The sequence below is a fragment of the Perca flavescens genome, chromosome 2 (genome assembly GCF_004354835.1).
Source record: "Perca flavescens isolate YP-PL-M2 chromosome 2, PFLA_1.0, whole genome shotgun sequence".
In the NCBI taxonomy this organism is placed as follows: Eukaryota; Metazoa; Chordata; class Actinopteri; order Perciformes; family Percidae; genus Perca; species Perca flavescens.
Window position 1 is genome coordinate 17,145,312 of NC_041332.1, and position 27,437 is coordinate 17,172,748.

Consider the following 27,437-nt stretch of genomic DNA (forward strand, 5'->3'; position numbering starts at 1 on the left):
ATGCAATTTAAATTCTAAGCTCTCCTGACAACACTGTCCTGTCCTTGATAGATTATCTTGACTTGTTGAAGTGACACTGCCGAGTTTCAAGTATACTGTATGTATGTATAGTATAGAACAGTGGTTCCCAACCTGGGGTCCGGGCACCCCCAGGGGGGGCGGCAAAGATCACAGGGGGGGCGCGAGTCTTTATCTGGTTTGAGGTTGAGGTAAAAAAAAAAATGTTTTGCACATGTTAAACAAATTATAATACACTAGAATATCTAATGTATACAAAAGTCTGTATGAAAACTATATATTTTCTTGTATCCTCAATTTTCCTGCCGCCACGGCATCACAATCTTATGAATGAAACATGCCGGAGAAACAGTGCTGATAACTCCTCTGTATCAAAAAAGAAAGAGAGGCTCTATCTCGAGAGTTACCTCAACTTCGGTTTTGGGGGCTCAGCTTTTCTTAGACATGAGTAGGGGGGGGCGCCAAGGAAAAAAGGTTGGGAACCACTGGTATAGAACAACCAATTCAATGTAAACAGCAGCTTTGCAGTGTAAATGTTTGTCTTCTGTCTGTCCGGTAGGGCCTTTCTGGGATAATAAAGCAAGGACTTGACAATGATCTCAGAGACGGGAAATACAGACACATTAGCATTTTTTAACACTTCTTTTATAGTGACATTTACTTGCTCACCGCATGAAATAAAATGTAAGATTGGGAGTCCTGTCCTAAACAATTTGTATTTTCTTTCAAATGTGTCACTAATAACTCTGATCAGGTGCAGGTGTTGCTCTGATTGAGCAACGTGACATAAATATAGGAAAGAAACACAACTTTTTGTCATCACTGTCAAGTCAAAACTGGACAAACAGCATATGCAATAGAAATGATCCAAAATGTGATCAATCCTTAGTAACGTAGTTGTAAAAGCTAGGCATGGGTCAATCCTTCCAGTTTTGGCCTCTTGTAGTAACTCAATAGCTTACCTAGCTTGCTCTCACGCAATCCAACTTCAACAGTATTTTTTAGCCCAGATCTGGGCACAGTGGGCTCCTTCCACCATTGCAATCAGCGTCTTCCTATTTCTCTAAAGTGCCCATTGTTGACTCAGTGTGCTTTTCGTCCCCTCAAAAGTCTTTATCCTTTAAGTTGGCAGCAGTTGGCTGAGAAAACACCAAACCTGAGGAATAAATGTAAGAAGTAAGAAGGAGAAGGAAGAGATGATGATGACGACAAATCGGTTTCCCCCATGAGGGCCGCCTTTTGCAAAATGGACAGCTAAGAACCAGCAGTTTCCCTCCACAAAAGAAACAGGTGATTTGTAATCTGTTTATGTGTGGTTTGTACCTTGTGTTCTAGTGGCTGGTAGGAAACGGTCCATGTGTGTTGATGGACTGTTGCAACTTTTCCTCTTTGGCCCTTCTGCTGTGGCAAAGCTGTGGAATGGCACAAATAACAGTCAATACAACTTTATTTTAAAATGTTTCAAACTGCACTTCTAATCACATTCAGACTAAAAAAAGACAATATAGTATGATTATTTTTTGCACAAATAGTACACTACTGGCTTCTCACCGTTCTCTTCTCCATGAAGCTGGTCAGGAATTCGTCTATGTCTGTGCGTCCCTCCAGGAAGTTTTCAGCCGTCTCCTCAGACTCCTCCTCAGCCTGGTGGGCTGCAACTTTTAACCGAGCCTGGAGAGTACTAAGACTGCAACTCTAGTGGGGGGGATAAAAGACAAAAGTAAGAAACAGAAAGACATAAAGATTCAGTGGAGTGTTTTTTAAGACATGTTCAAAAATGTATAGGTTAGTTTCTTTGAACTCTTGAATATTTCCTCCTTTAGTTTCATGACAATTATGTGGCTGTATGGTTTGCAAAGAGGGAGAGCATAATACCATCTAACAGAAGAGGATCGTCAAAACACGAGTGCTTATGTGTAGTAGGAGACAGATGTTGACATGTGGTTGCTAGTAAGTCTGGACTGAAGTTTCTATTCAGCGGTTGTTTTTCATGTGCTCCTAACTGGGGAGTGTTCTGATCGACACAGGCCATTAAATTATGCTTCGCTTAAGTTAAAAGACTTAACAGAGTTCTTTGTGCTCCTACAATTAAAAGGGAACAACCCAAATGTTCCGTTTCAAGTCATCAAAATGGTTTAAATTAAATTAAAAAAAACATCAGCAGCTTTAAAACAAATAGGAGCATCTGCACTTAAAAGCTATTATCATTTAAACCACTAGTGTGAGGAGTGTAGCCTCTTACCTCACTGAGCTCATGCTGTCTCTGCATCCTTGTCTCAAAGGCCGACTTCATTTGAGTCAGCTGTTCATACTGTCAACAACAAAACACACACCATAAGATGTTAGACAATAGCAAGAATGTGTGTATTTGTTTTTTAAAATTATTTTTGGGGAATTTCTGCCTTTATTTGATAGGAAAGCTGAGATATGAAAGGGGAGAAAGAGGGGGGAAGACATGCAGGAAAACAGTCACAGGTCGGACTTGAACCCTGGACCTTCTGCTTCAAGGAATAAACCTCTGCATATGTGCACCCACTCTACTAACTGAGCTAACCGGCCACAGTTTGTCTGTTTGTTTGAGAGAGAGACAGAGAGAGATTGGATGTAATAGCTGACCTTGTAGAGCATTTCTTGTCTTTTTCCTTCCAGCTGTGGCTCCATCTGAAGATTTTTCTCTGTGAGTGACAAACAGAGATGCACAAATCTTTGTAATGCTCAACTAAACTTAAACTTCTCTTTCAAGATTGAAACATCAAGACCTTCAGTCCAGCGGCAGAAGAGGAACTTACTAGCCACATCGACTATATTGGTGATCAGCTCTTCTTTATCACTGGTGACCTGTTTCAGTTGTGGCAAACTCACAAAGAACTCCAGTAACAAATCCTCGTTTTCAGACATGTTGGACAACTGGGCCAGACTAGGGTGGGGTGCAGCAGAGGTGGTAGACATAGGTAGGTAGATGTACAGCAGTAAGTAAGAGAACAAGAGAACACAGACATGAATCATAGGTTCAAAAGAACGTTTTCCCTCATCTAAAACACATATTATAACCTGCTTATATAATATCTTAAATCAAAGATGTTTTAAGTTGACAATATTTGGGAATACATTACTTCAAGTCACAGAGTTCAGGAAAAGACTCAGGAATCTCAGGCATCTTGTACATGTGTCCGTTCAGTCCAGCCTGAAACAGACAGCAGTAGAATTAGTTCTTCAATGAATTTATGTCAGTGTTGACAGATTTGTCTGAACCCGAAGGCCAATTGGTTTGTGTAAATAGCGGCAAAATCACTAAATAAATACAAATGCACACAAACAGTTTCAGGGGAAAATATCTGAATATAAGTATCCAATCTGAAAAACTTTGCTTGAGAAATCCTGGGTTGTCAGTGTCAATGTTTGAGACATTGTTGTTTTACCTCTTGCTTTCAGCATTCATTTTTTTAATAGGTTGATGAACCTGACACCTTGCAAACTGTCAATGCTTGATTTGCTTTTAATAGCACGGGAGCTGTGGAAAGCTCCTCTGTGTTCATTCATGACAAGCAGTTTACAAGGGAACACTTAATGTATATATATTTACTTAAATATATATACTTTATAAAGACTTATAGCTCATATCATAGTCCTTTATATGTTTTTAATTGTGCTTAGAATGGATGATATCAACCCACTTATCCATTTTCAGTGTACCTGTGAGTCTCCAGTAGGAACAGGCAGTGGCAGGTCAGAAATCACTCCGTATGGGGCTGGAGCTCGAGGGGGCCCATGGGCACCATCGGCCCCTGGGTGAGGCATGAGAGCTGGAGCTGGGCCTGGCCCAGGAGGCGGAGTGTGACCTGGGCCCACGTGGCGAGGGCCGTAGTGGTAAGCCTGAGTGGGGTAAGGAGCCAAGCCTGACGACTTGTACATACTGATGGGTAAATGCGGGAGGAAATGAGATTATTTCACATTCAAAATATAGTAAGACATTTTATTTTATTTTTTTTTACAAGCTGGGTCTTTTTACAATACCGGGCTATTTATGACTATAGTTTGACACAAATCTAACACCGGCCAATGATGGGCCAGATGCAAAAAACTCTGTGTAGATTCACAATTAAAACTGTGTGTAGGCTACACACAAAGACAAAAATATGCATACTTCTTTTAGTCCAATTATATGCCTTTTGGAACTTTTTGGAACTAGGCGAACGTGCGTGAGCCTCATTTCCACTCCCACAGTTAGCCCTAAATGGATGTAGAAACACCCTTACAATAGCGATAGTTGTGTCCACTCCACATCAGTAGGATGATCGAGGATTTATTTATAGCTCTTATGTTGAAACAGACTTTACAGGGTGCTTTACAATTCAGGATCAAATTAAGTGAATACTAACAGGCAAATAATGGCTCAAATGTAAGTAAAAAGAATGATGAAATGGGTCACTCATAAATCATTCAAAATGAAATTCATAAATGTGCCTTGGATTGGCATTTTACAGAACTGTGGCGACTAACATAAATAATTACACAATCAGTGAAATTGGAAAACGACGTAAAAAGACAATGTTACCTGTCTCTCAACTTATATTCAATCTCCTCCTCATCATTTCACCTGCAGCTATCTCAGCTTAAATCCTGCATATGCCTGGTCTGAAGTATGTGTGAGGTGCGCACATTCCAACTTTATAAAAAACAGTTTATGATAGGCATAGCTCTATGCATAGTTTATACATCTGGCCTCAGGAGACTTAATCAAACTTCATTCAACTTCATTATTTCCTAAACTTTCTGTTGTTATGAAATGTACCAAGAAAAGTACTGAGGGACATGTGTACATGAATGTAAGAGGAAACTCACTATGGAAAGCCAGCAGGGCCGGTTGACATCAAGGCAGGAGGACTTTTCCAGAACTCGTCCAACAGACTCTGAATGACCTTACCCAGATCGGAGTGCATCCCAAACTACAACATACACAACAAGTAAAATACTTTAAGGAAAGTGAGATCATAAACTAAAGTACGAACTAGCAAAAAAGTTAAATAAAAGAAGTGGATTTTCTTATTTGAGAAGAAAGTTGCAAGGAGAGAACCATGAAAAAGAAAAAGCAAGTTGATGTTGCTACAGGCTATTGAGAAAAATCCGCAGAAGGCTGGAAAACCCATGTTTGGAGGTTGCGCACTGGATCACGGGCGATGGCACACAACTTGCATCTCACTTTGGATCATCTTTTACTATATCAAAGTGCACCCACAATTTACATTTTCTTTTCCCAGACATTTTCAGTTCAAGATTGAAATCCCTGCCGCCAAGATTCTCCTCCATCAATCACGGAAAGTGAAACTTAAATCTGTCATGGGGCGGTTGGATTTATTCACGCACTTTAAAAAGATTTATTAAAAGCTTCTTTCTTTGCAAATTTTTATTTACAGAATTATATGTTGATATTTATATCATGGGCTGTATATTAACTTATTTGGAGAAAACAGGTAGTTCTATGTAAAATCAGACATTGAGCACCCCGATATAGCCAAAATGGCACGATCCTCGTTTCACAATGCCTCTGCGAAGCTTCGACTGTGAGATTAGCAGTCAATTCAGGCTCCTTCGATCAAAGCATCTATTATACTATTCAGGGTCACCCCTATCCATTATGATCAGGTTTTTTGAGTATGCTGTTTATGTATTTGTAAATGTAAATAAGACTTTCTTGTTTCGACCGACAAAGATGATCAGAAACCTGCATTACGATGACAAGAAATGTCAAAAACAAACAATGTTTTATTTCAAAATCCTAATAGAGAATTTGGACTGAGGATGCAGTATTGATGGGCTCTGTGCTGAGACAGCACACAGTTTTTAAATCTAGACAAGGAAGCATAGTAACTACTTACATTAGTAATGAGAGGGCTAGTGATAATGGTGCCATTATTGCCGTCGACTAAATGATGACCAACAGGGGGGTAGACACTAACCACCGGCTTCTCCTGGGGGAACTGAGGAGGCAACAGACTAGAGGAAAGAAAAGAGATTCAGCTTTCAAGAATCCCAGAAACAGGATATATAACAAGTTATAAAATATGTGATCTGACTGTATAGGCAAAGATGTACTCACATGTTAACACTAATGGTGGAGTTGTTGACTGTGAATGGTATTCTGTACTCCACATCTTTCTGGATCTCTGCGAGGCTGTTGAGAAACACAAACATATAATCAGTAATGATCAGCACATTTCAACGTATTGAACATCTATCTTCAATAAATGTTTATGAACCTTCTGCTGGTTTAGAGAGAGAGATTATAATGCCTTTCCTCACCCAATAACTGTACCTCATAGCAAACAATAAAGTGTAAAGGCAAATGTGTTATAATGCTGATCCCAGTATATATTTGTCTCATTGCATTACCACCGCATGGCTATGTTCCACCAGTGACCGTCGCCTACTATTATTGTTTGTAATAACTGTATTGCTTTAGTTTTTTCTGCAGTCATCACTTCAAAAATGTGTTGTCTATTGCAAAAAATGAAATGGCTATTATTGTTATTGGCCCCAGAAGTAATATCAGATTTTTAAATAATCCATACCTTTCACAGTATAAGAAATCATTATCCCTACAAAAGCAAAAGAGAGCTGCATGTCAAGAAGCCCTGGCCTTTCACCCATTCCAGTATAGTCTATCAAGAGTATGAATTCTCTTTTCACATCCATTTATTCATTAACATCATTGCCATGACACAAACAGACTTCACCACAGCACATTAGCCTTTGTGGCCTCTGCAATCCCATGAACTTCAAATCCGTAGTGTAATGTAATTCACACACTCACTCACTCACTCACACACTCACACACACACACACACACACACACACACACACACACACACACACACACACACACACACACACACACACACAAAGAGATGAACCAAGAGAACAGTTTATGCTGGGATGTTGACACTGATATGACAGAGCTCCTTAGTAAACAAAGGCTAATACTTTAATCGCCAAGTCTAATTAGCTAGCTCCTCCTAAAACTACATGCGTGACACGTTGTTATGGCAAACACTGGAATGATCACAGGACAGGACCAGCCAGCTACAACTCGTGTCATCATACCTTAAAATAGACTAACTGTCAATAGCTGACTCGATTAGCTAGCCCAGTGGTTCCCAAACATTTTTCACGTCAAGGATCCCTAAACTGACACAAATTAGACCACAAACCCCACAGTTGATAAGATTTGGTCCCAGGGGCCCCCATCTGATACATGTTTGCTTTAAAAATTGATGAATTATAGTATGAATAAATGAATCCCCTTTGTGCTGGGGACTCTCTGGAACCCCCTCAAGAACCCCGGACACCACTGAGCTAGCCAGCTAACACAGCGCCCTGGCGAATCACATCCAGCTAGTTAGCTATGAGAAAAGGTTAGCAAACATTAGCTGCTCAACGAACACACTGGGGCATGCCAAAGCAGTGGTTGTGGCTCCACGTAAATAGTGTGTATAATTTTGACAGATTTACAGAATCGCAGGGACAACTGTGTGTGAAAAACGAGGCTATACACGCTATACTGTTTGTTAGCCTAACGTTCTTCCTCTGGCTCAACTGTGAGCCTTGTGGCTAGCCATGCTAAGTAAACATCAGCTGTATGTGTTAACAGTCAACATGTTGTTTTTTTTTTAATCAGAAATCGTTAGCAAAATGGAGAGGAAACATTAGCTACATGGACCATAGTCTCCTTTGAAAAGCTAGTGTTATATTTAACAAGCTACCGGTAATCAGCAGCACCTGGGTCCGGTTTTATGTGACCGGTTACCGTTCATTTTACCTGGGATGAGCGGCTTTGAGTGACTCGATCTGCCGCTGTCTTTGTTGCTGTAGGCTGTTCAGAGGGAGAGATCCGGAGCCTTTGGACAGGGGGAAAAGCCAGTTCATCCTCTCCTGGCGAAACCACGGACTGAACTTGGTGACAGAATGTAAAGGCCGACTACAGACGAAATGGAAGAGAAAGTGAGAATGAACACGGAGTGGAGATTTGTGGTGATGACTCCGGTTTAGCTGGTTGACAACGAGTCGGTTTGTTGTCCACACGGTTTTGACTTTGTATTTACGTTCCAAAGTCAGATAGCATATCCTTATGTGTCGAATAAAATGTTAACTCCGTTTTATCTACCAAGATTGTGTATGTAATTGTAGCTCTGTCATTAATATTTCTGAGACGAGAGATAATTATAGCTAAAGGAAAACAACCTCGAGAGTAAGCAGCACAAGCTTGAACTTATTTACGTATTACGTCACGCAGCAATGTACGTAAAGCGCAACTTCCTGTTTTTATATTGTTTTTCACAATAAAAATTATTTAAAGCTAAACAAAATGATTTCTTAGGAATAATCATTGGGAATAATAGGATGCTAGGAATAGGAATTTTAAATGAATGGTATGTGATCGATGCAAATCGAAAAGAACAGCCTTTTCAAAAAAGTATTTTTTTTATTTTTCAAAAACCCACCTCTACCTTTATAATGAATCATGCACAGTTGAAGGAGCTGATCGTTCATGTCACTCAAATTGTACCTCACACGATTTTAATGTGACCAATAAGATTGATTTATGGAGAGAGGTGTCAAAAGTATTCACATTCATTACTCAGGTAGAAGTATAGATACTAGGGTTTAAAACGACTTCTGTAAGTTGAAGTATCAACTCAAGCTTTTTACTCAAGTAAAAGTGTACTGGTTTCAAAACTACTTAAAGTATAAAAGTAAAAGTAATGTAAGGGGAAAAAAATGCCATTAAGGACAAAAGCTTTGGCCGCCCCACATGGGCCTATAGTGCACTACCCCACCTCCACAAAAAAACATTTTCTAAAGGCCATAATGACTATAATGTTATATTAAAATGTTAATGTTGGAAAAATTTGGGATGCACCTGTTTCAGCTGCATTTATGCCCATTGAAAACTAACGCATTTTTGTACAATGCAAATACATTAAAGAACCATATATGTGTACTACTGAGCCTTAACGTGTGTTTCATGGAGCGAAAGATATGACTAGTTGCCTATAAGTATTGTAATGGTGCAAAAAGTCAAACTTCAGAGGCATGTTATCAATAGCCTTTATTAGAATGCAAATGTACATCCAAGTTTAACTGCAGGAATCTGTGAGGGCAACAAATGTAAGATAACAAAACTGTACAAGAAAATTGGTTTACCCAGGGCAGGCTTAGTAACAATTACCCTGGTTGTCTATATAGGAGTAATGAGGCTATTTTTTTTTTTTAAATGTAAGGAGTAGAAAGTACAGATAATTGCGTGAAAATGTAAGGAGTAGAAGTAAAAAGTCTGCTGTAAAATAATTACTCCAGTAAAGTATAGATACCCAAAATGTCTACTTAAGTAAGGTAACAAAGTATTTGTACTTTGCACATCCTTCCTCATCCTCTTTCCTTTTCAAAACCAGTAATTAGAAATCCGGAATTGTTTACATCAATGTGTACTTGCTAGCAGTCTTCTTCCCTGCCTGTGTTGGAGAATTGCTGCATTTCTTGGTGCATTATTGCCACCTGTAGATCAGTGGAATAGTGTGAAACCATTGGCACATGTATAAAAACAGATCCACAACACTACAACAGGCCAAACACTCCACAGGGTATCTTCTACATTATAGATCCTTAGCAGATTGATTAAAGGCATAACTTCCAGGACTATAACACTATGGTTGTATTTAATTATGTCTACAAAATACACAAGTAGTACCCATATTAAATATTTAGTAAAGTACCAGTTCTTTATTATTATCATTCTTATTTTCTATAACTTTTAAAGAACAAAAAAGGATATTGCAAAGTCTGGAAATAGCTGCTCATCCTAAAAGTTGAGAAATCAAACAAACAACACAGGACTTTCACCCAGAAGACCAGCGATCACGTTGCCTAAACCCAACCGTTGTTTCTTCTTTTCCTAAACCCAACCCATTCGCCGTGGTGCTAATTCGCAAGCCGTCTTTCCTGTGCGGTCTCTGTGTCACTCTTACGCTGTTGACCCTGGCAACCGATAGCTTAGATCACAAAATGGTGGGCGGGCTCAAACACCTCCCAAATCGTCACGTGACAGCAAGCTACCATGATGTATGTCCTCATTCTCAATACGGCGTAGACATACACACGGATAGCTCAAAATATGTACGGACAACACGCCACTTGGTTTTAGAAAGTAGTGTGTATGTTTATGCAAAGTCATGATGTCACATTGCAAATTTAGAAATAACAATTTAAATAGAATGTTTAGTATTATTTTGTATTGTCTTCAATGAGCTTAGTTTTCCACATAGGACTGCTACCACTCTGATCATATTCCCTTCCTCAATGCTTCATAAAGAAGCAAAGAACAATCATCAATGACAGAGAGCATATGAACTGAATCATTACTCACTGCACTTTCATGCTCTGAAATGAATATCACAACTCATCATCATGGTTTGCAAGACCAAACACTTTAGAAACACATTTCTCAAGTCAGAAACTATAGAAATGATCCCTGAAAGTATAGTCTTGGTTTGACTGAGGGTGAAAACTGCATCTCATTCACTGCAGAGTGATTGTCACTCAGGGTCTAGAGGTACAGAAGCTAATCATTACTTGCCTCAGATGACTCTGAGGTGAGAAAATCTATTGAAATCTACGTATAAAATCTACGTGACTGCTTCGAAGTTGAATTCAAAGCTTTAAAAATAGTGCGACACAAGGCACGTATTTGTGGGTTGTTGCAGTAGGAGTCAACAGAGTCAGGAGAGTTAGTTAATGGAGAGATTATTGTAGCGAGTATTATAGCGAGTAGAGAGTTCATAGAAAGTGTATAGCCAGTAGAAAGTTTATAGCGAGTTGACAGTTTATTGCTGGCAAGTTTATAATGAGCAGACAGTAACTTACAGCGAGTAGACAGTTTATTGCAGGTAAATTCATAGTGAGTAGACAGTTTATAAAAGAGAATTTATAGCGAGTAGAAAGTGTATAGCGTTAATAGAGTTTAGCAAGGATTAGACATGGAACCTGTTGCGAAGAGAGGGTGTTCAGAGATGTGGGAACACTTTGATTTGATTTTGCCCAATAAGGTTGGCAATAGACTATGTTATTGTATTGCTTATCTTGGAAACAGCAGCCAACATAGCTGATACAAAGAATTCTGTCATGGAGTGGGGGATTAAGGGAAAGGTGAGATACCTTGTGACTGATGGAGCCGCAAACATGAGCATAGCATGTGGGACTATTTTACAAGTCAGACACAGCATTTGTATTGCCTATGCTTTAAACCTGGTTGTGAAGAAAGCCATCGACCAGACACCGGGTCTGGAAGAAATAAGGGGCAAGGCAAGGAAAATTGAGGCCTATTTAGGGATGAACACCGTTGCCAGAGAGCAGCTCCTCAGCATCCAGCAGCAGATGGGGATACCTACTCACAAGCTTGTGCAGAAAGCGGAGACACGCTGGAACAGTACATATGACATGATGGCTAGGCTGTATGAGCAAAGGGAACCAGTCAGTGCTGCAGTGGTGTCACTGTGCACCAATTTGGCAGCTCCGACCTCTGCTGAATACCAAAGCATAGCTGAATTCTTTGGAGCATTGTCTCCCCTAAAATAGGCAACAGTGGAGCTGTCAGCTGAAAAAAACTGTCTCTGGCTCCAAAATTGTTCCCCTTGTGTGAATGCTGAGGCATGCCATAAGTTCTAAACAGTGGGAAGTGAATGGTGAGATGGCTAAGCAGCCCTGCAACAACCTCACGTGGCTCATGACTGAGAGATTGAGTCACTACGACACAGCCAGTCAACACTCCCTGGCCACTCTCCTGGATCCACGATTCAAAACAATGGGGTTTTGCAATTCAGGGAATGCTGTGAGAAGGCTCACAGCAGAATGTTCTTCTCTTTTAAGAGACAGCGGCACTCCACCTGACCCAGCAGCACAAGAGCCTGCTGAATCCCCAGGTATGAATCTATGGTCAATATTGTCATGTTTATATTGTATTTTTGTAGCCTAATGCATTGTTTTTTGTCACTATTCAGGAACTGGCCTATGGGATTTGCTGGACCAACATGTTTCGGAGACCGGGAAGGTGAAAAGCGCCACTGCAAATGCCACTGTAGAGGTGCAGCGGTACCATTTTTACTAAAGAAATAAGACATTAAAAAGTCAGGAAAGTAGGTGCTGATTAGAGCTGGGCAATATATTGATATTATATCGAAATTGAGATATGAGACTAGATATTGATTTAGATTTTGGATATCGTAATATGGCATAAGTGTTGTCTTTTCTTGGTATTAAAGGCTGCATTACAGTAAAATTATGTCATTTTCTGAAATTACCAACTGTTCTACTGTTTGCCTTTACCCACTTAGTCATTACATCTACATTACTGATGATTATTTATCAAAAATCTCATTGTGTAAATATTTTGTAAACGCACCAATAGTCAACACTACAATATCGTTGCGATATCGAGGTATTTGGTCAAAAATATCGTGATATTTGATTTTCTCCATATCGCCGAGCCTTAGTGCTGATCCTTGTGGTTGGTAGATCTCTCTCAAGTAACCTTGTCCACCACCAACAAGCCAAATATTTCAAGATTGGCAGTAACTTGGGTTAAAAACAAAACTTGACATCATTTTTTATTATATTCACTCATATTAATTTTCCACATAGATGCTACTACCACTCTGACCACATTCCCTTCATCAATGCTTCATAAAGAAGCAAAGAATGATCATCAATGACAGAGAGTACATTAAGGGAATCATTACTCTATCAGCTTCACACTCAGAAAGGAATATCACAACTCATCATCATAGTTAGCAAGACCAAACACTTCAGAAACACATTTCTCAAGTCAGAAACTATTGAAATGATCCCTGAAAGTATAGCCTTGGTTCAACTGAGAGTGAGAACTTCATCTCATTTGCTGCAGAGTGATTGTCACTCAAGGTCTAGAGGTACAGAAGCTAATCATTACATACCTTAGATGATTCTGAGGTGAGAAAATCTATTAGATTTTGAAGAAAACCAATGTGTAGATTGAAAACTGCATCTCATTCACTGTGTGCTTACTGTCACTGAGGGTTCCTCTCTGCCATTAATAATCTTGTCCAGTTGCTGTGTTACGTCCAGTCATGTGTGTTTTTGTGAATAACATAGCACAGCTAAACACTGCGTGACTCTGACAGCACAGCTGTGATACAGAGATAAACACTGGAAACACTTGTATGAAAGTAGGAAAGTGAGTAAAGTAAAGAAAATTAATTTTGTTCAAAGATTATAAATACTACACAGACTAGATATTGATTTAGATTTTGGATTATCGTAATATGGCATAAGTGTTGTCTTTTCCTGGTTTTAAAGGCTGCATTACGGTAAAGTTATGTCATTTTCTGAAATGACCAGACTGTTGTAACTGTTCTACTATTTGCCTTTACCCACTTAGTCATTATATCTACATTACTGATGATTATTTATCAAAAATCTCATTGTTTAAATATTTTGTAAACGCACTAATAGTGAACACTACAATATCGTTGCTGTATCAATAGAGATATTTGGTCAAAAATATCGTGATATTTGATTTTCTCCATATCACCCAACCCTAGTGCTGATGCTTAAGGTTGGTAGATATCTCTCGAGTAGCCATGTCCACCACCAACAAGCCAAATACTGCAAAATTGGCAGTGACTTAGATTAAACAGAAAGCATGACATTTTGTATTATATTCACTAGTATTAGTTTTCCACATACATGTGACTACCACTCTGATCATATTCCTTTCCTCAATGCTTCATAAAGAAGCAAAGAACAATCATCAACAACAGAGAGCAGATTAAGTGAATCATTACTCTCTATCAGCTTCATGCTCTGAAAGGAATATCAAGACTCATCATCATGGTCAGCAAGACCAAACACTTTAGAAATACATTTCTCAAATCAAAAACTATAGAAATGATCCCTGAAAGTATAGTCTTGGGTTGAGCGTGGGTGAAAACTGCATCTCATTCACTGCAGAGTGATTGTCACTCAGGGTCTAGAGGTACAGAAGCTAATCATTATGTGCCTCAGATGACTTTGAGGTGAGAAAATCTATTAGATTTTTAAGAAGACCAATGTGTAGATTATATTAGATTTTCATTCACTGTTTGTCTCAATAATTCTGTTTCCTACTTATTTTCTACAATAAATGCTCCATTCATTTTGTTGCATTCAAACTGGTTCTTAACATTTCTCGAGTTGAACGACTAAGCTCTTCATTCACAGACCAAAGGATGGTTGAACCTGCTGCATTTAGACTTTAGCCACTGTTTCAACCTCCACACCTGAGTAAAGTGTAAAAAACATAAATGAATACATGCCAATCAAGCACAGCCTGTAATGGCCACACAGTCTGATTAGTCAAGTGAAAACACCTGAGAGAGAGTGTGAGAGTAACATGTATATGTAGAGATGGACGTTCAAACAATACACGTTTTGACATTTTGACATGTCACAGTAGGAAAAGCAAAGGTGTACATAAAAATGAATTAAGGCTGAACTCCATTTACATTTTTACTAAAGAAATAAGATGTTACAAAGTCAGGAAAGTAGATATTGATCCTCGAAGTTGATAGATCCCTCTTGAGTAACCTTGTCCACCACCGACAAGGCAAATATTTCAAGATTGGCTATAACTTTAGAAACAGAACATTTAACACAATTTTTTATTATATCCACTCTTATTAGTTTTCCCCATATCTGCTACTATGACTCTGACCATATTCCCTTCCTCAATGTTTCATAAAAAAAGCAAAGAATGATCATCAATGACAGAGAGCATATGAACTGAATCATTACTCACTATCAGCTTCACACTCGATAGTTTACCTAGTCATGTAAGAACAGCTCGGACCATTGAAAGGTTCAAGTCCATGCTTAAGACCCACTATTATTCATTGGCTTTCAATTCTAGTTGAGCTTTGATATCTTCACATTATTGACCTTATTCTTTTTCTACTGTCAGTTATTTTGTATTGTACATTGTGCCTTGTTTGTGTTTATTGTTTCGTTGCTTTTGGAGCATGTTAAGCACTTTTGGAGCATGTTAAGCACACATGAAAGGGAACTAAATGGAGATTAGTGGAGACAGGTCATGGTGCAGGTAATAAACACACACAATTAAACACAATAAAAAACAGTAGAGAAATAAAAAAATATATACACATATACATTTAAAAGGCTGTAAGTGGCCAAGCGGGCACAAAGTGCAGTACTGTCCTGAGTAATATCAAAAACGAAATTAATATTTAGCAGCTGCTGGTTCAGTTGATATCAGTACAAGTAATAATGTAGCCTATGGTTTGATAACCATTTATAAACAAATACTATTATTCTCTGAAAGAATATAATTAAATGTTTTAACTAGATATTGTTTTTTCCAGAAACAGAAATTATGACTACCACTCTGATCATATTCTCTTCATCAATGCTCCATAAAAAAAAGCATGATCATCAATGACAGAAAGCATATGAATTGAATTATTACTCTCAATCAGCTTCACGCTCAGAAGGGAATATCACTTCTTCATCATTTTTAGAAATTATAGAATTATAATTTGCTCTTCTTATATATAACATGCAGCTCTGGTAGATGTTTGCGATTGGTCGTGGTGTGCAAACCATGAACACGCCCGTCTCTAGATTGGAAAACCCTGGGTTGATTGAACTAGTTTATAACCACCTTCGTGACACCGGTTATCCGGGACCGCAGTTGTTAGGATTAGTGAAGCCGGATTACTGAAAGAAATCCAGGCCATGTTGATCTTGCTTCGTAGTACAGGTCTCTGATCTTCTAAGAACGGTGACGCCGTTATCAATCGAGTATTGATTGGTCAGTAGGCAGTGCTTTAACACCGGCTGATCTCTAATCTCCAACTTAACCTGCTCCCAACCAGGTTAGGCGTTCAGCATGAGTTACCATGGCGATTGAACCCTTATAACAAGTGATCCACCTTCGTGATACAGAAAATCCTGGGTTGAACCTGAAGTTAGCTCGCTAATGCCAAATCCTGCTTCGTAGTACAGGCCTCAGGTCTAGGCAATCTCCTGAACTCCAAACTGAAAGTCAGAATGGGAAAGAGGTGATCTAAGCAACTTTGAGTATTGGCTGGTTTCACAATCTGCTCAGTTACTGGGATTTTCACGGACAATAATTTCTAGGATTTACAAAGAATGGTCTGAAAAAGTAAAAACATCCAGTATGCTGCAGTCCTGGGGGGGCAAAAATGCCTCGTTGATGCTAGAGGTCAGAGGAGAATGGGCCGAGTGATTCAAGCTGATAGAGGATCAACTTTGACTCAATAACCACTTGTTACAACCGAGGTACCCAGCAAAGCATTTGTGAAGCCACAACATTCACAACCTTGAGGCGGATGGGCTACACCAGTGGAAGACCCCACCGGGTACCACTCATCTCCACAAAAAATAGGAAAATGAGGCTACATTTTGTACAAGTTCACCAAAATTGGACAGTTGAAGACTGGAAAAATGTTGCCTGTTCTGATGAGTCACGATTTCTGTTGAAACATTCAGATGGTAGAGTCAGAATTTGGCGTAAACAGAATGAGAACATGGATCCGTCATACCTTGTTACTACTGGGCAGGCTGGTGGTGGTGGTGTAATGGTGTGGGGGATCCCTTTTGCCTTCAGAACTGCCTTAATTCTTTGTGTCATTGATTCAACAAGGTGCTGGAAGCATTCTTTAGAAATGTTGGCTCATATTGATAGGATCAAAACAGGGTCAAACACAGTATTAGTATGGTGTTCCTAATAATCCTTTAGGTGAATGCATGTGTTACGTTGCACATTATGGCAAAGGACATAGGCTACAGCTCGACATACGTTTCCCCAATATGCGGCAATAAAAGAAAATAGAAATACATGAACACATTTAGATTTAAAAAGCAATAATTGCATGAAAACAGGTTGTTGACGAGTGTCGAAGCTTGAGTCTGAAGTCTTTTGGGACGAGTCGCAAGTCAAGTCTGAAGTCTTTTAGGTCGAGTCCGAGTCAAGTCTGAAGTCAGCTGTTTGTGCGACTTAAGTGGGACTCGAGTCCAAGTCTCAGACTCAAGTCCCCATCTCTGGCTAGTGCACACACTTAATAGGCTCCGTAAAGTTCAGCTAACGCATACTAGCATTAGAGCTTGGTGCTCGTAAACACAGAGTATAAACACAGTGTAATGCTTGGCATTTAACAGTCACAAACTACACCAGCAGTTAGCAGTTAGTTAGATACAAATCACCCCATTTCTGCACAAGTCCATGTTAACACAGCCCACCTCCACTAGTCTTACCCGGCGACAGAGCAGCCGGCCTGGTAGCTAGATAGTCCGGTACACTGTTGTTCAGCCATGTTTCCACAACAACAAAAACACAGCAGTCTTTGAACTTGCGTTGGGAGTTTTGTTGAAGTTGGATGTAGTCCAGTTTGTTGTCTAATGAGCGGACACTTGAAAGCAGGATGGGTGGAACAGGTGGCCAGCTAGCTAGATTTCCACCTAGCTCGCCTCGAACTTCTGCACCACTGTCGAGGTCCCTTTCCCCGGCTATTTATATCGGGTGACACCGCAGGCTGAGGTGCTTGTTTCTGTAGCAGGCGAAGCTCGCGTAGTGTGTTAAGTATTCCGTCTGTAATTAAGTGTCCTGCATATTGTCCATCTGTACCAATGTATCCTGGTGGTACACATGTGCGGTAGTTTGAATGCACATAATTGTTGTAAAAGTTTTCTGCTGAGAAACCAGTTTAGCGTAGCTTCAAGATGGCTGACCCTCGTTTTGCTTCGGCAATTTTCGTGTAATGACGACAGTCCAACCCCCTATGGGCGGGTTGAAAACATGCGGAAGTAGCTCCTACTACTGGCTGTAGTCCATTGCCTCTGTGAAGTATCCCTTTAAGTTTAATTTCTAATGTTAACTAGCATTTTAGTTAGCAATAATTAGCCTGTGCCTTACATATACCTACGCTCGATTCGGAATGATTGAGATTTCTCTTGGCACAGCTACCAGAAAACATACAACTTTCAGACAGGTTGCTCACGTCAGAAAGCTCAGTTGGAGGTTGCACAGTAACGCTCACCGGAAAAGTGCTTCTATTATACTTTACTGGCTTCGGTCCAGAGCAATGAGATATGTCAATTCCTTCGACTGTGTATATGTTTAACTTGCATTAAACATACCAGCAACCACTCTGATCATATTCCCTTCCTCAATGCTCCATCGAGAAGCAAAGAACGGTCATCAATGACAGAGAGCATATGAACTGAATCATTACTCTCTATCCACTTCACGCTCAGAAAAGAATATCACGACTCATCATCGTAGTTAGCGAGACCAAACACTTTTGAAACACATTTTTCAAGTCAAGAACTATAGAAATGATCCCTGAAAGTATAGTCTTAATAGAAGTATGAGTGAAAAAAAGAGGCCATTCACAGGACGATTATTCTCACTCATGGTTCCTCCCTGCCATCAACAAGCTCCTCCACTTGCTGCGTCTCGTCCAGTCATGTGTCATTATGTAAATGAGCCAGCACAGCTCAGCCAATCACTGCATTACTCTTACAGCACAGCTGTTATGCTGGGAGTGCACAGACGGGGTAGAGAGGCAGTGCTGGGGTAAAGAAACGCTTGTATGAAAGGTATTTAGTAAGTAATAAGTAAGTAAGTTAGTAAAAAAAGTTACACAAGTTACACTGACTAAATTTTGTCAAAGTTGTAAATACTGGCAACACAAAAGGCTAATCTCTCTCACTGACTGAAAGTCAGACAAGCTGCATTACATGTAAAGTCCCAGTTTACATTTAAGACACTGTAAACTAAGAAGAAAGATATTTATTGTAATTACAGAACATGTCATGCATGAAAGGGAACTAAATGGAGATTAGTGGAGACAGATCCTGGTGCAAGTAATAAACACACACAACTAAACACAATTAAAAACATGACAGTAGAGAAATAAATAAAAAATATATACACATATACATTTAAAAGGCTGTAAGTGGCCAAGTTGGTGCAAAGCGCAGTACTGCCCTGAGTAATATCAAAAATGAAATTCATATTTAGCAGCAGCTGGTTCAGTTGATAGTAGTAGAAGTGATAATGTAGCCTATGGTCTGATAACCATTTTCTAACAAATACTACTATTCTCAAAAAGAAAATAATTATATTGTAATGTTTTTAACTAGATGTTTTTCTTACAGACATTAGGACTACCACTCCAATTATATTCCCTTCCTCACTGCTCCATAAAGAAGCAAAGAACAATCATCAATGACAGAGAGCCATCCATCCATCTTCGTCCGCTTATCCGGTGTCGGGTCGCGGGGGGAGCAGCTCCAGCAGGGGACCCCAAACTTCCCTTTCCCGAGCAACATTAACCAGCTCCGACTGGGGGGATCGGCGTTCCCAGGCCAGGTTGGAGATATAATCCCTCCACCTAGTCCTGGGTCTTCCCGAGGCCTCCTCCCAGCTGGGCGTGCCTGGAACACCTCCCTAGGGGGCGCCCAGGGGCATCCTTACCAGATGCCCGAACCACCTCAACTGGCTCCTTTCGACGCAGCGAGCAGCGGCTCTCTCCGAGCTCCTCACGGATGACTGAGCTTCTCACCCTATCTCTAAGGGAGACGCCAGCCACCCTCCTGAGGAAACCCATTTCAGCCGCTTGTACCCTGGATCTCGTTCTTTCGGTCATGACCCAGCCTTCATGACCATAGGTGAGGGTAGGAACAAAAACTGACCGGTAGATCGAGAGCTTTGCCTTCTGGCTAAGCTCTCTTTTTCGTCACAACGGTGCGATAGATTGAATGCAATACCGCACCCGCTGCCCGATTCTCCGACCAATCTCCCGCTCCATTGTCCCCTCACTCGCGAACACAACCCCAAGGTACTTGAACTCCTTCACTTGGGGTAAGGACTCATTCCCTACCTGGAGAAGGCATTCCATCGGTTTCCTGCTGAGAACCATGGCCTCAGATTTAGAGGTGCTGATCCTCATCCCAACCGCTTCACACTCGGTTGCGAACCGATCCAGTGAGTGCTGAAGGTCGCAGGCCGATGATGCCATCAGGACCACATCATCTGCAAAGAGCAGCGATGAGATCCCCAGCCCACCAAACTGCAACCCCTCCCCACCCCGACTACGCCTCGATATCCTGTCCATAAATACTACAAACAGGATTGGTGACAAAGCGCAGCCCTGGCGGAGGCCAACCCTCACCTGAAACGAGTCCGACTTACTACCGAGAACCCGGACACAGCTCTCGCTTTGGTTGTACAGAGATTGGATGGCCCTGAGAAGAGACCCCCTCACCCCATACTCCCGCAGCACCTCCCACAGTATCTCCCGGGGACCCGGTCATACGCCTTCTCCAAATCCACAAAACACATGTAGACCGGTTGGGCATACTCCCAGGCTCCCTCCAGGATCCTTGCGAGAGTGAAGAGCTGGTCCGTTGTTCCACGACCAGGACGGAATCCGCATTGTTCCTCCTCAACCCGAGGTTCGACTATTGGCCGAACCCTCCTTTCCAGCACCTTGGAGTAGACTTTACCAGGGAGGCTGAGAAGTGTGATACCCCTATAATTGGCACACACCCTCTGGTCTCCCTTTTTAAAAAGGGGAACCACCACCCCAGTCTGCCACTCCTTTGGCACCGTCCCAGACTTCCACGCAATGTTGAAAAGGCGTGTCAACCAGGACAGCCCCTCCACACCCAGAGCCTTGAGCATTTCTGGACGGATCTCATCAATCCCCGGGGCTTTGCCACTGTGTAGTTGTTTGACTACATCAGTGACTTCCGCCTGGGAAATCGACGACAATCCCCCATTATCCTCCAGCTCTGCCTCTAACATAGTATTAGTCGGATTCAGGAGTTCCTCAAAGTGCTCCTTCCACCGCCCTATTACCTCCTCAGTTGAGGTCAACAGTGTCCCATCCTTACTGTACACAGCTTGGATGGTTCCCCCCCCCCTCCTGAGGTGGCGAACAGTTTTCCAGAAGCACTTTGGTGCCGACCGAAAGTCCTTCTCCATGTCTTCTCCAAACTTCGCCCACACCCGCTGCTTTGCCTCTTTCACGGCAGAGGCTGCAGCCCTTCGGTCCCGCCGGTACCCTGCAACTGCCTCCGAGTCCTCCGGGATAACATATCCCGGAAAGACTCCTTCTTCAGTCGGACGGCTTCCCTGACCACCGGTGTCCACCACGGTGTTCGTGGGTTACCGCCCCTTGAGGCACCTAAGACCCTAAGACCACAGCTCCTTGCCGCAGCTTCAGCAATGGAAACTTTGAACATTGTCCACTCGGGTTCAATGCCCCCAGCCTCCACAGGGATGCACGAAAAGCTCCGCCCGGAGGTGTGAGTTGAAAGTCTGTTGGACAGGGGCCTCCTCCAGACGTTCCCAATTTACCCGCACTACACGTTTGGGCTTACCAGGTCTGTCCAGAGTCTTCCCCCACCCTCTGACCCAACTCATCACCAGATGGTGATCGGTTGACAGTTCTGCCCCTCTCTTCACCCGAGTGTCCAAAACATACGGCCTCAGATCAGATGAAACGATTATGAAATCGATCATTGACCTTCGGCCTAGGGTGCTCTGGTACCAGGTACACTTATGAGCATCCCTATGTTCGAACATGGTGTTCGTTATAGACAATCCATGACTAGCACAGAAGTCCAACAACAAACACCCACTCTGGTTTAGATCAGGAGGCCGTTCCTCCCAATCACGCCTCTCCAGGTGTCTCCATCATTGCCCACGTGTGCGTTGAAGTCCCCCAGCAGAACAATGGAGTCCCCCACTGGAGCCCCATGCAGGACTCCAGTCAAGGTCTCCAAGAAGGCCGAATACTCCGAACTCCTGTTTGGTGCATATGCACAAACAACAGTCAGAGTTTTCCCCCCCACAACCCGCAGGCGTGGGGAGGCGACCCTCTCGTCCACCGGGTAAACTCCAACACAGCGGCGCTCAGCCGGGGGCTTGTGAGTATCCCCACACCCGCCCGGCGCCTCACACCCTGGGCAACTCCGGAGAAGAAAAGAGTCCACCCCCTATCCAGGAGTATGGTTCCAGAACCAAGAGGTAAGCCCCACCAGATCTAACCGGTAGCGCTCCACCTCCCGCACCAGTTCCGGCTCCTTCCCCCACAGAGAGGTGACGTTCCACGTCCCCAGAGCCAGCGTCTGCCGCCCGGGTCTGGTCCGTCGAGGCCCCTGACCTTCACTGCCACCCATGTGGCATCGCACCCGACCCCAACGGTTCCTCCCACAGGTGGTGGGCCCATGGGATGGAGAGGGAGTTGCCACGTAGCTTGTTCGGGCTGTGCCCGGCCGGGCTCCGTGGCAAATCCGGCCACCAGGCGCTCGCCGATGAGCCCGCCGTCTGGGCCTGGCTCCAGACGGGGGCCCCGGGCTTCCTCCGGGCAGGGTCACTCCATCTCTGCTTAGCTTTTGCATTCGGGTTTTTGAACCATTCTTTGTCTGGCCCCTCACCTGAGACCACTTTGCCTTGGGAGACCCTACCAGGAGCACAAAGCTCCAGACAACACAGCCCTCAGGTTCACAGAGACACACAAACCTCTCCACCACGATAAGGTGATGGTTCACGGAAAGGCATATCATAGAGAGCATATAAAGTAAATCATTACACTCTATCCGCTTCACCCTCAGAAAAGAATAGCACGACTCATCATCATGGACAGCATGACCATACACTTTAGAAACACATTTCTCAAGCCAAGAACTATAGAAACCATCCCTGAAAGTATAGTCTTAAGAGGTCAACGGCTGAAAAAACCAAGTCATTCACAGGACGATCATTCTCACTCATGGTTCGTCCTTGCCGCCACACAGGACCAAAACGACCGGCTGTTGGGTAGTAAACAAAGTATAACCGTAACAAAAACCATGTCAATAAAATTTAAGTCTAAACTGTTAATTTAATGGTCAGTAAGGAGCTGAACTGAACGTTAAGGCGTGTTTCAGTTTAGTGAGTGGGACTACTACAGTCAGAGCTCCGGTCAAGCTCTGAATGATTTGGTGAACTCATCTTTTGAACAAATCTTTTCAGTGAACTGATCCTAGTGATTCAGTACACTGTAAAGAACAACTTTCCCCATCACTACTAATTTATCTTACTGACTGGAAGAACTCAGCCAGGCTGCAAAGGACCAGTTTACAATTAAGACACTGTAAAACTTTAGTGATGTTACATTCTGTACCGAGACTTCAGAACACGTGTCGAGAAATCCCAAAAGTTTTCTGTGAAGCGCGTCCGTAACACATCACTGGTTTAGGAACTAGTACCAATCTACACAGTTTTATTATACACCCATGATCTACATGAGCACATTCACTGCCCATTTAAATTCTTTCTTTAAATTCTTCTAAATAATTTTAGAATACTAATATTGCCCCTCTTATTACTATATTACGACCAAAGATTTTTTTAAAACACATTTTACAGCCACATTACTCTCAAGGAAATCCGTTTATTATACAGTTATGTTAATATCATATCACCAGAAAATACACACTATATTCTTATAAATGTATTATGTGGAAATTTAGTTTTTCTTCATCGTTATTTCTAAGTCTTTACTAGTGCAGAATACAGTCAAAAACTAGGCCTACATTCAGACTGCAGGCAAAAGTGGCCCAAATCCGATCACGAATGCTGTGCTTGAGACATGTTACTGATTACTGGGTTGCACGGCGTTCGTCGTTCGACTGCTCATGACTGTTTTCCAAGATGGCGCCCGCATGTAAACATGATCGCTACAGTCTTCATAATCTATCTTTTTAATAAACTGTCTGTACACTTACAAAGTTCTCAATGCTTCAGTTTACATGTAGGGACTCTCATTATGCTACCATTGAAGGTGCTATTTTGAGCCTTGTTAGTGGTATAAAATAGCGATTTACCATGTGCCCGAAAGCTAGCATTAGGAGCTAACCACCAGTTTGCGCTAGCTTGTTTCAAGCTAGAGACTCATTTGATTAGCATGAACAGATCCCAGAGAACGTTCGACTCGGTACACATATGTTATTAACCCCTAGGTTCATTTTGTGCCGGAATTGTCTTTTAAGACTTGCGGTGTGTGAACGTAGCCTCTGATACAGTGTATCACATAGATCATCTGTAATATATCTGCCTGTTTTACACTCTTTGACCAACAGGTGGCATTGTGGGTAAATAAAGCCTCAATAATTTGATCCTTTTGCAAATTAATTTGTAACCTGACTCCGCCAGATGGATTGCTTCGCATTTGCTCGGCATATCCATCTGGAAACTTTCCGTTATAGAACTTTTGGGAAGGGGCGAAAATACTGGTTAGCTGATTGGATAAACCATCTGTCTATGACCATCTATGTTGGTGTAGGCTCATTTACATAATGACACATGACAGGCCAAATCAACCAATCAGATCAAACTCTTGCCAAAACCAGTCAGGAGAAGAGCAAAAACATCTTTTCCTCCCAGAAAAGCCTCCAGTGCCGTTTTTTGCTCTTCTTTCAATGAAGGAATACTTTCTAATTTGGATAAAACTTGCGTGATAGCTACGCTCATCTCATCCGTGGAAGCTGCCATGTTGTTTAGACTAAAACTGCTTACACAAGACTCAATACATCTCCGTAACAGCAGGCGGCGCTAATCTGTATTGTTGCCCAGGAAATGAAAATCGGCAGCCGATTGGACGAACGCGTCACTTGGGTTTGTTTTCTCCGGAAATTCAAAGCCAGACTGTCATGGCAGCCGTTCAGAATACGATCTCATATTGTACTAAAATAGTTCACTGAAACATGTTTCTGAAAATAGTTTAAGCAAGAAATAGGCCGTGCAGTTGCTGAATCTGTCATCATTTCAGCTCAATAAAGGTCAGTTTAAAAGATTTTCGTCAGATTTTGAGAGACTCTAGTCACCTCATTCCGCTCCCCATTTCCGGGTGAGTCCCGACTGCCCTGCGGGCGACTGAACAAGTCAGGTCGGCCAAAATGAACGCCGACAGCCCCCCAGACTGACGACGGCACGGGACACACCAAACAGATTTGCGTCATTGACCTCACCAGACTGTCTAACGGCTGACAATCAGCTAAGTGTGTCCCGGCTATTACAATCTCTTCTCGTTGCGTCACACCTAAACCCGCCTCAAAACCAACACTGATTGGTTGGTCGCTCGGCAAACAGCTCCAAATTTTCTCTACCTCAAGATGCCAGACTGATCTGCAAGTAGAAAACTGGAGCTCGGGAGATCAGGATGTTCTCAGGAGGCTAACGAATTTGCCTGTGAGCATAAAATCTCTTTCTCTATTTAGTTCAAGTTTAACTTACATTAAACATACCAGCAACCACTCTGATCATATTCCCTTCCTCAATGCTCCATGAAGAAGCAAAGAACGGTCATCAATGACAGAGAGCATATGAACTGAATCATTAGTCTCTATCCACTTCACGCTCAGAAAAGAATATCACGACTCATCATCGTAGTTAGCGAGACCAAACACTTTGGAAACACATTTCTCAAGTCAAGAACTATAGAAATGATCCCTGAAAGTATAGTCTTAATAGAAGTATGAGTGAAAAAAAGAGGCCATTCACAGGACGATTATTCTCACTCATGGTTCCTCCCTGCCATCAACAAGCTCCTCCACTTGCTGCGTCTCGTCCAGTCATGTGTCATTATGTAAATGAGCCAGCACAGCTCAGCCAATCACTGCATGACTCTTACAGCACAGCTGTTATGCTGGGAGTGCACAGACGGGGTAGAGAGGCAGTGCTGGGGTAAAGAAAACGCTTGTATGAAAGGTATTCAGTAAGTAATAAGTAAGTAAGTTAGTAAGTAGAAAAAGTAATTAAGTTAGTAAAAAAAGTTACACTGACTAAATTTTGTCAAAGTTGTAAATACTGGCAACACAAAAGGCTAATCTCTCTCACTGACTGAAAGAAGTTAGACAGGCCGCATTACATGTGAAGTCCCAGTTTACATTTAAGACACTGTAAAATAAGGATAAGGATATTTATTGTAATTACAGAACATGTCATACATGAAAGGGAACTAAATGGAGAACACAGGTCCTGGTGCAGGTAATAAATCCACCCAATTAAACTAAAACTTAAATTAAAAATATGACAGTAGAGAAATACAATATATATATATATATATATATATATATATATATATATATATATATATATATATATATATATATATATATATATATTTAAAAGGCTGTAAGTGGCCAAGTGGGTGCAAAGCGCAGTACTGACTTGAGTAATATCAAATTTAGCAGCACCTGGTTGAATTGATAGTAGTAGAAGTGATAATGTTGACTTTGGTTTGATTATAATGTAATACATTATCTAAAGAACATATAACTAGAGTTAAATCTAGATATTTAGTTTTGTAACAAATTACGACTACCACTCTGATCATATTCCCTTCCTCAATGCTCCATTAAAAAGCAAAGAACGGTCATCAATGACAGAGAGCATATGAACTGAATCATTACTCTCTATCCACTTCACGCTCAGAAAAGAATATCACGACTCATCATCGTAGCTAGCGAGACCAAACACTTTAGAAACACATTTCTCAAGTCAAGAACTATAGAAATGATCCCTGAAAGTATAGTCTTAACAAATGTTTGGGTGAAAAAAACAGGCCATTCACAGGACGATTATTCTCACTCATGGTTCCTCCCTGCCATCAACAAGCTCCTCCACTTGCTGCGTCTCGTCCAGTCATGTGTCATTATGTAAATGAGCCAGCACAGCGCAGCCAATCAGCATGACTCTGAAAGCACAGCTGTTATGCTGGGAGTGCACAGACGGGGTAGAGAGGCAGTACTGGGGTAAAGAAAACGCTTGTATGAAAGGTATTCAGTAAGTAATAAGTAAGTAAGTTAGTAAGTAGAAAAAGTAATTAAGTTAGTAAAAAAAAGTTACACTGACTAAATTTTGTCAAAGTTGTAAATACTGGCAACACAAAAGGCTAATCTCTCTCACTGACTGAAAGAAATCAGACAGGCTGCATTACATGTGAAGTCCCAGTTTACATTTAAGACACTGTAAAATAATGTCTGATATGGTTTTGTTGTTTGGTCTTAAATGCTGTGTTTTGTATTTATGTGAAACAGTGTACGTCTTGAGACGAAAGACAAATTTATATTTTATTTTATATATATATATATATATATATATATATATATATATATATATATATATTATATATATACACACACATGTAAAAGGCTGTAAGTGGCCAAGTGGGTGCAAAGTGCAGTACAAAAGTGGTTGCGTTTCGTTGCGCATGCTCAGTGAATACCACAGATTTCGCATACATGTATTCTTAAAATAGTTT

At 41.5% G+C, this 27,437-nt stretch overlaps 1 protein-coding gene, 7 non-coding genes and 2 pseudogenes across 8 annotated transcripts; all 10 read right to left on the minus strand.

Annotated features, from left to right (window-relative positions):
- Window positions 1-446: 446 nt before the first annotated feature.
- Window positions 447-8,290, minus strand: vps37a (VPS37A subunit of ESCRT-I). Its single transcript, XM_028597608.1, has 12 exons — window positions 7,835-8,290; window positions 6,116-6,190; window positions 5,895-6,012; window positions 4,861-4,964; window positions 3,712-3,931; window positions 3,132-3,202; window positions 2,808-2,935; window positions 2,635-2,693; window positions 2,261-2,329; window positions 1,570-1,713; window positions 1,342-1,430; window positions 447-1,174 (listed from the first exon to the last, which is right to left on the minus strand). Exons 1-11 carry the CDS (start codon window positions 7,939-7,941, stop codon window positions 1,350-1,352), a joined length of 1,176 nt encoding a protein of 391 aa, XP_028453409.1. The 5' UTR covers window positions 7,942-8,290; the 3' UTR covers window positions 447-1,174; window positions 1,342-1,349.
- Window positions 8,291-10,344: 2,054 nt separating this feature from the next.
- On the minus strand, window positions 10,345-10,559 carry LOC114548952 (small nucleolar RNA U3). The gene has a single exon (XR_003691473.1). It is a non-coding gene; the product is annotated as a small nucleolar RNA U3 (small nucleolar RNA).
- Window positions 10,560-12,716: 2,157 nt separating this feature from the next.
- On the minus strand, window positions 12,717-12,930 carry LOC114548961 (small nucleolar RNA U3). The gene has a single exon (XR_003691475.1). It is a non-coding gene; the product is annotated as a small nucleolar RNA U3 (small nucleolar RNA).
- Window positions 12,931-13,799: 869 nt separating this feature from the next.
- On the minus strand, window positions 13,800-14,015 carry LOC114548958 (small nucleolar RNA U3). Its single transcript, XR_003691474.1, has one exon. It is a non-coding gene; the product is annotated as a small nucleolar RNA U3 (small nucleolar RNA).
- Window positions 14,016-14,791: 776 nt separating this feature from the next.
- Window positions 14,792-14,915, minus strand: LOC114548978 (uncharacterized; annotated as a pseudogene).
- Window positions 14,916-15,481: 566 nt separating this feature from the next.
- LOC114548972 (uncharacterized) lies at window positions 15,482-15,611 on the minus strand (annotated as a pseudogene).
- Window positions 15,612-18,263: 2,652 nt separating this feature from the next.
- On the minus strand, window positions 18,264-18,479 carry LOC114549047 (small nucleolar RNA U3). Its single transcript, XR_003691497.1, has one exon. It is a non-coding gene; the product is annotated as a small nucleolar RNA U3 (small nucleolar RNA).
- A 4,156-nt stretch (window positions 18,480-22,635) lies between these two features.
- Window positions 22,636-22,850, minus strand: LOC114548965 (small nucleolar RNA U3). The gene has a single exon (XR_003691477.1). It is a non-coding gene; the product is annotated as a small nucleolar RNA U3 (small nucleolar RNA).
- A 2,574-nt stretch (window positions 22,851-25,424) lies between these two features.
- LOC114549112 (small nucleolar RNA U3) lies at window positions 25,425-25,640 on the minus strand. The gene has a single exon (XR_003691514.1). It is a non-coding gene; the product is annotated as a small nucleolar RNA U3 (small nucleolar RNA).
- An 856-nt stretch (window positions 25,641-26,496) lies between these two features.
- On the minus strand, window positions 26,497-26,712 carry LOC114549097 (small nucleolar RNA U3). The gene has a single exon (XR_003691510.1). It is a non-coding gene; the product is annotated as a small nucleolar RNA U3 (small nucleolar RNA).
- Between the last annotated feature and the right edge of the window lie 725 nt (window positions 26,713-27,437).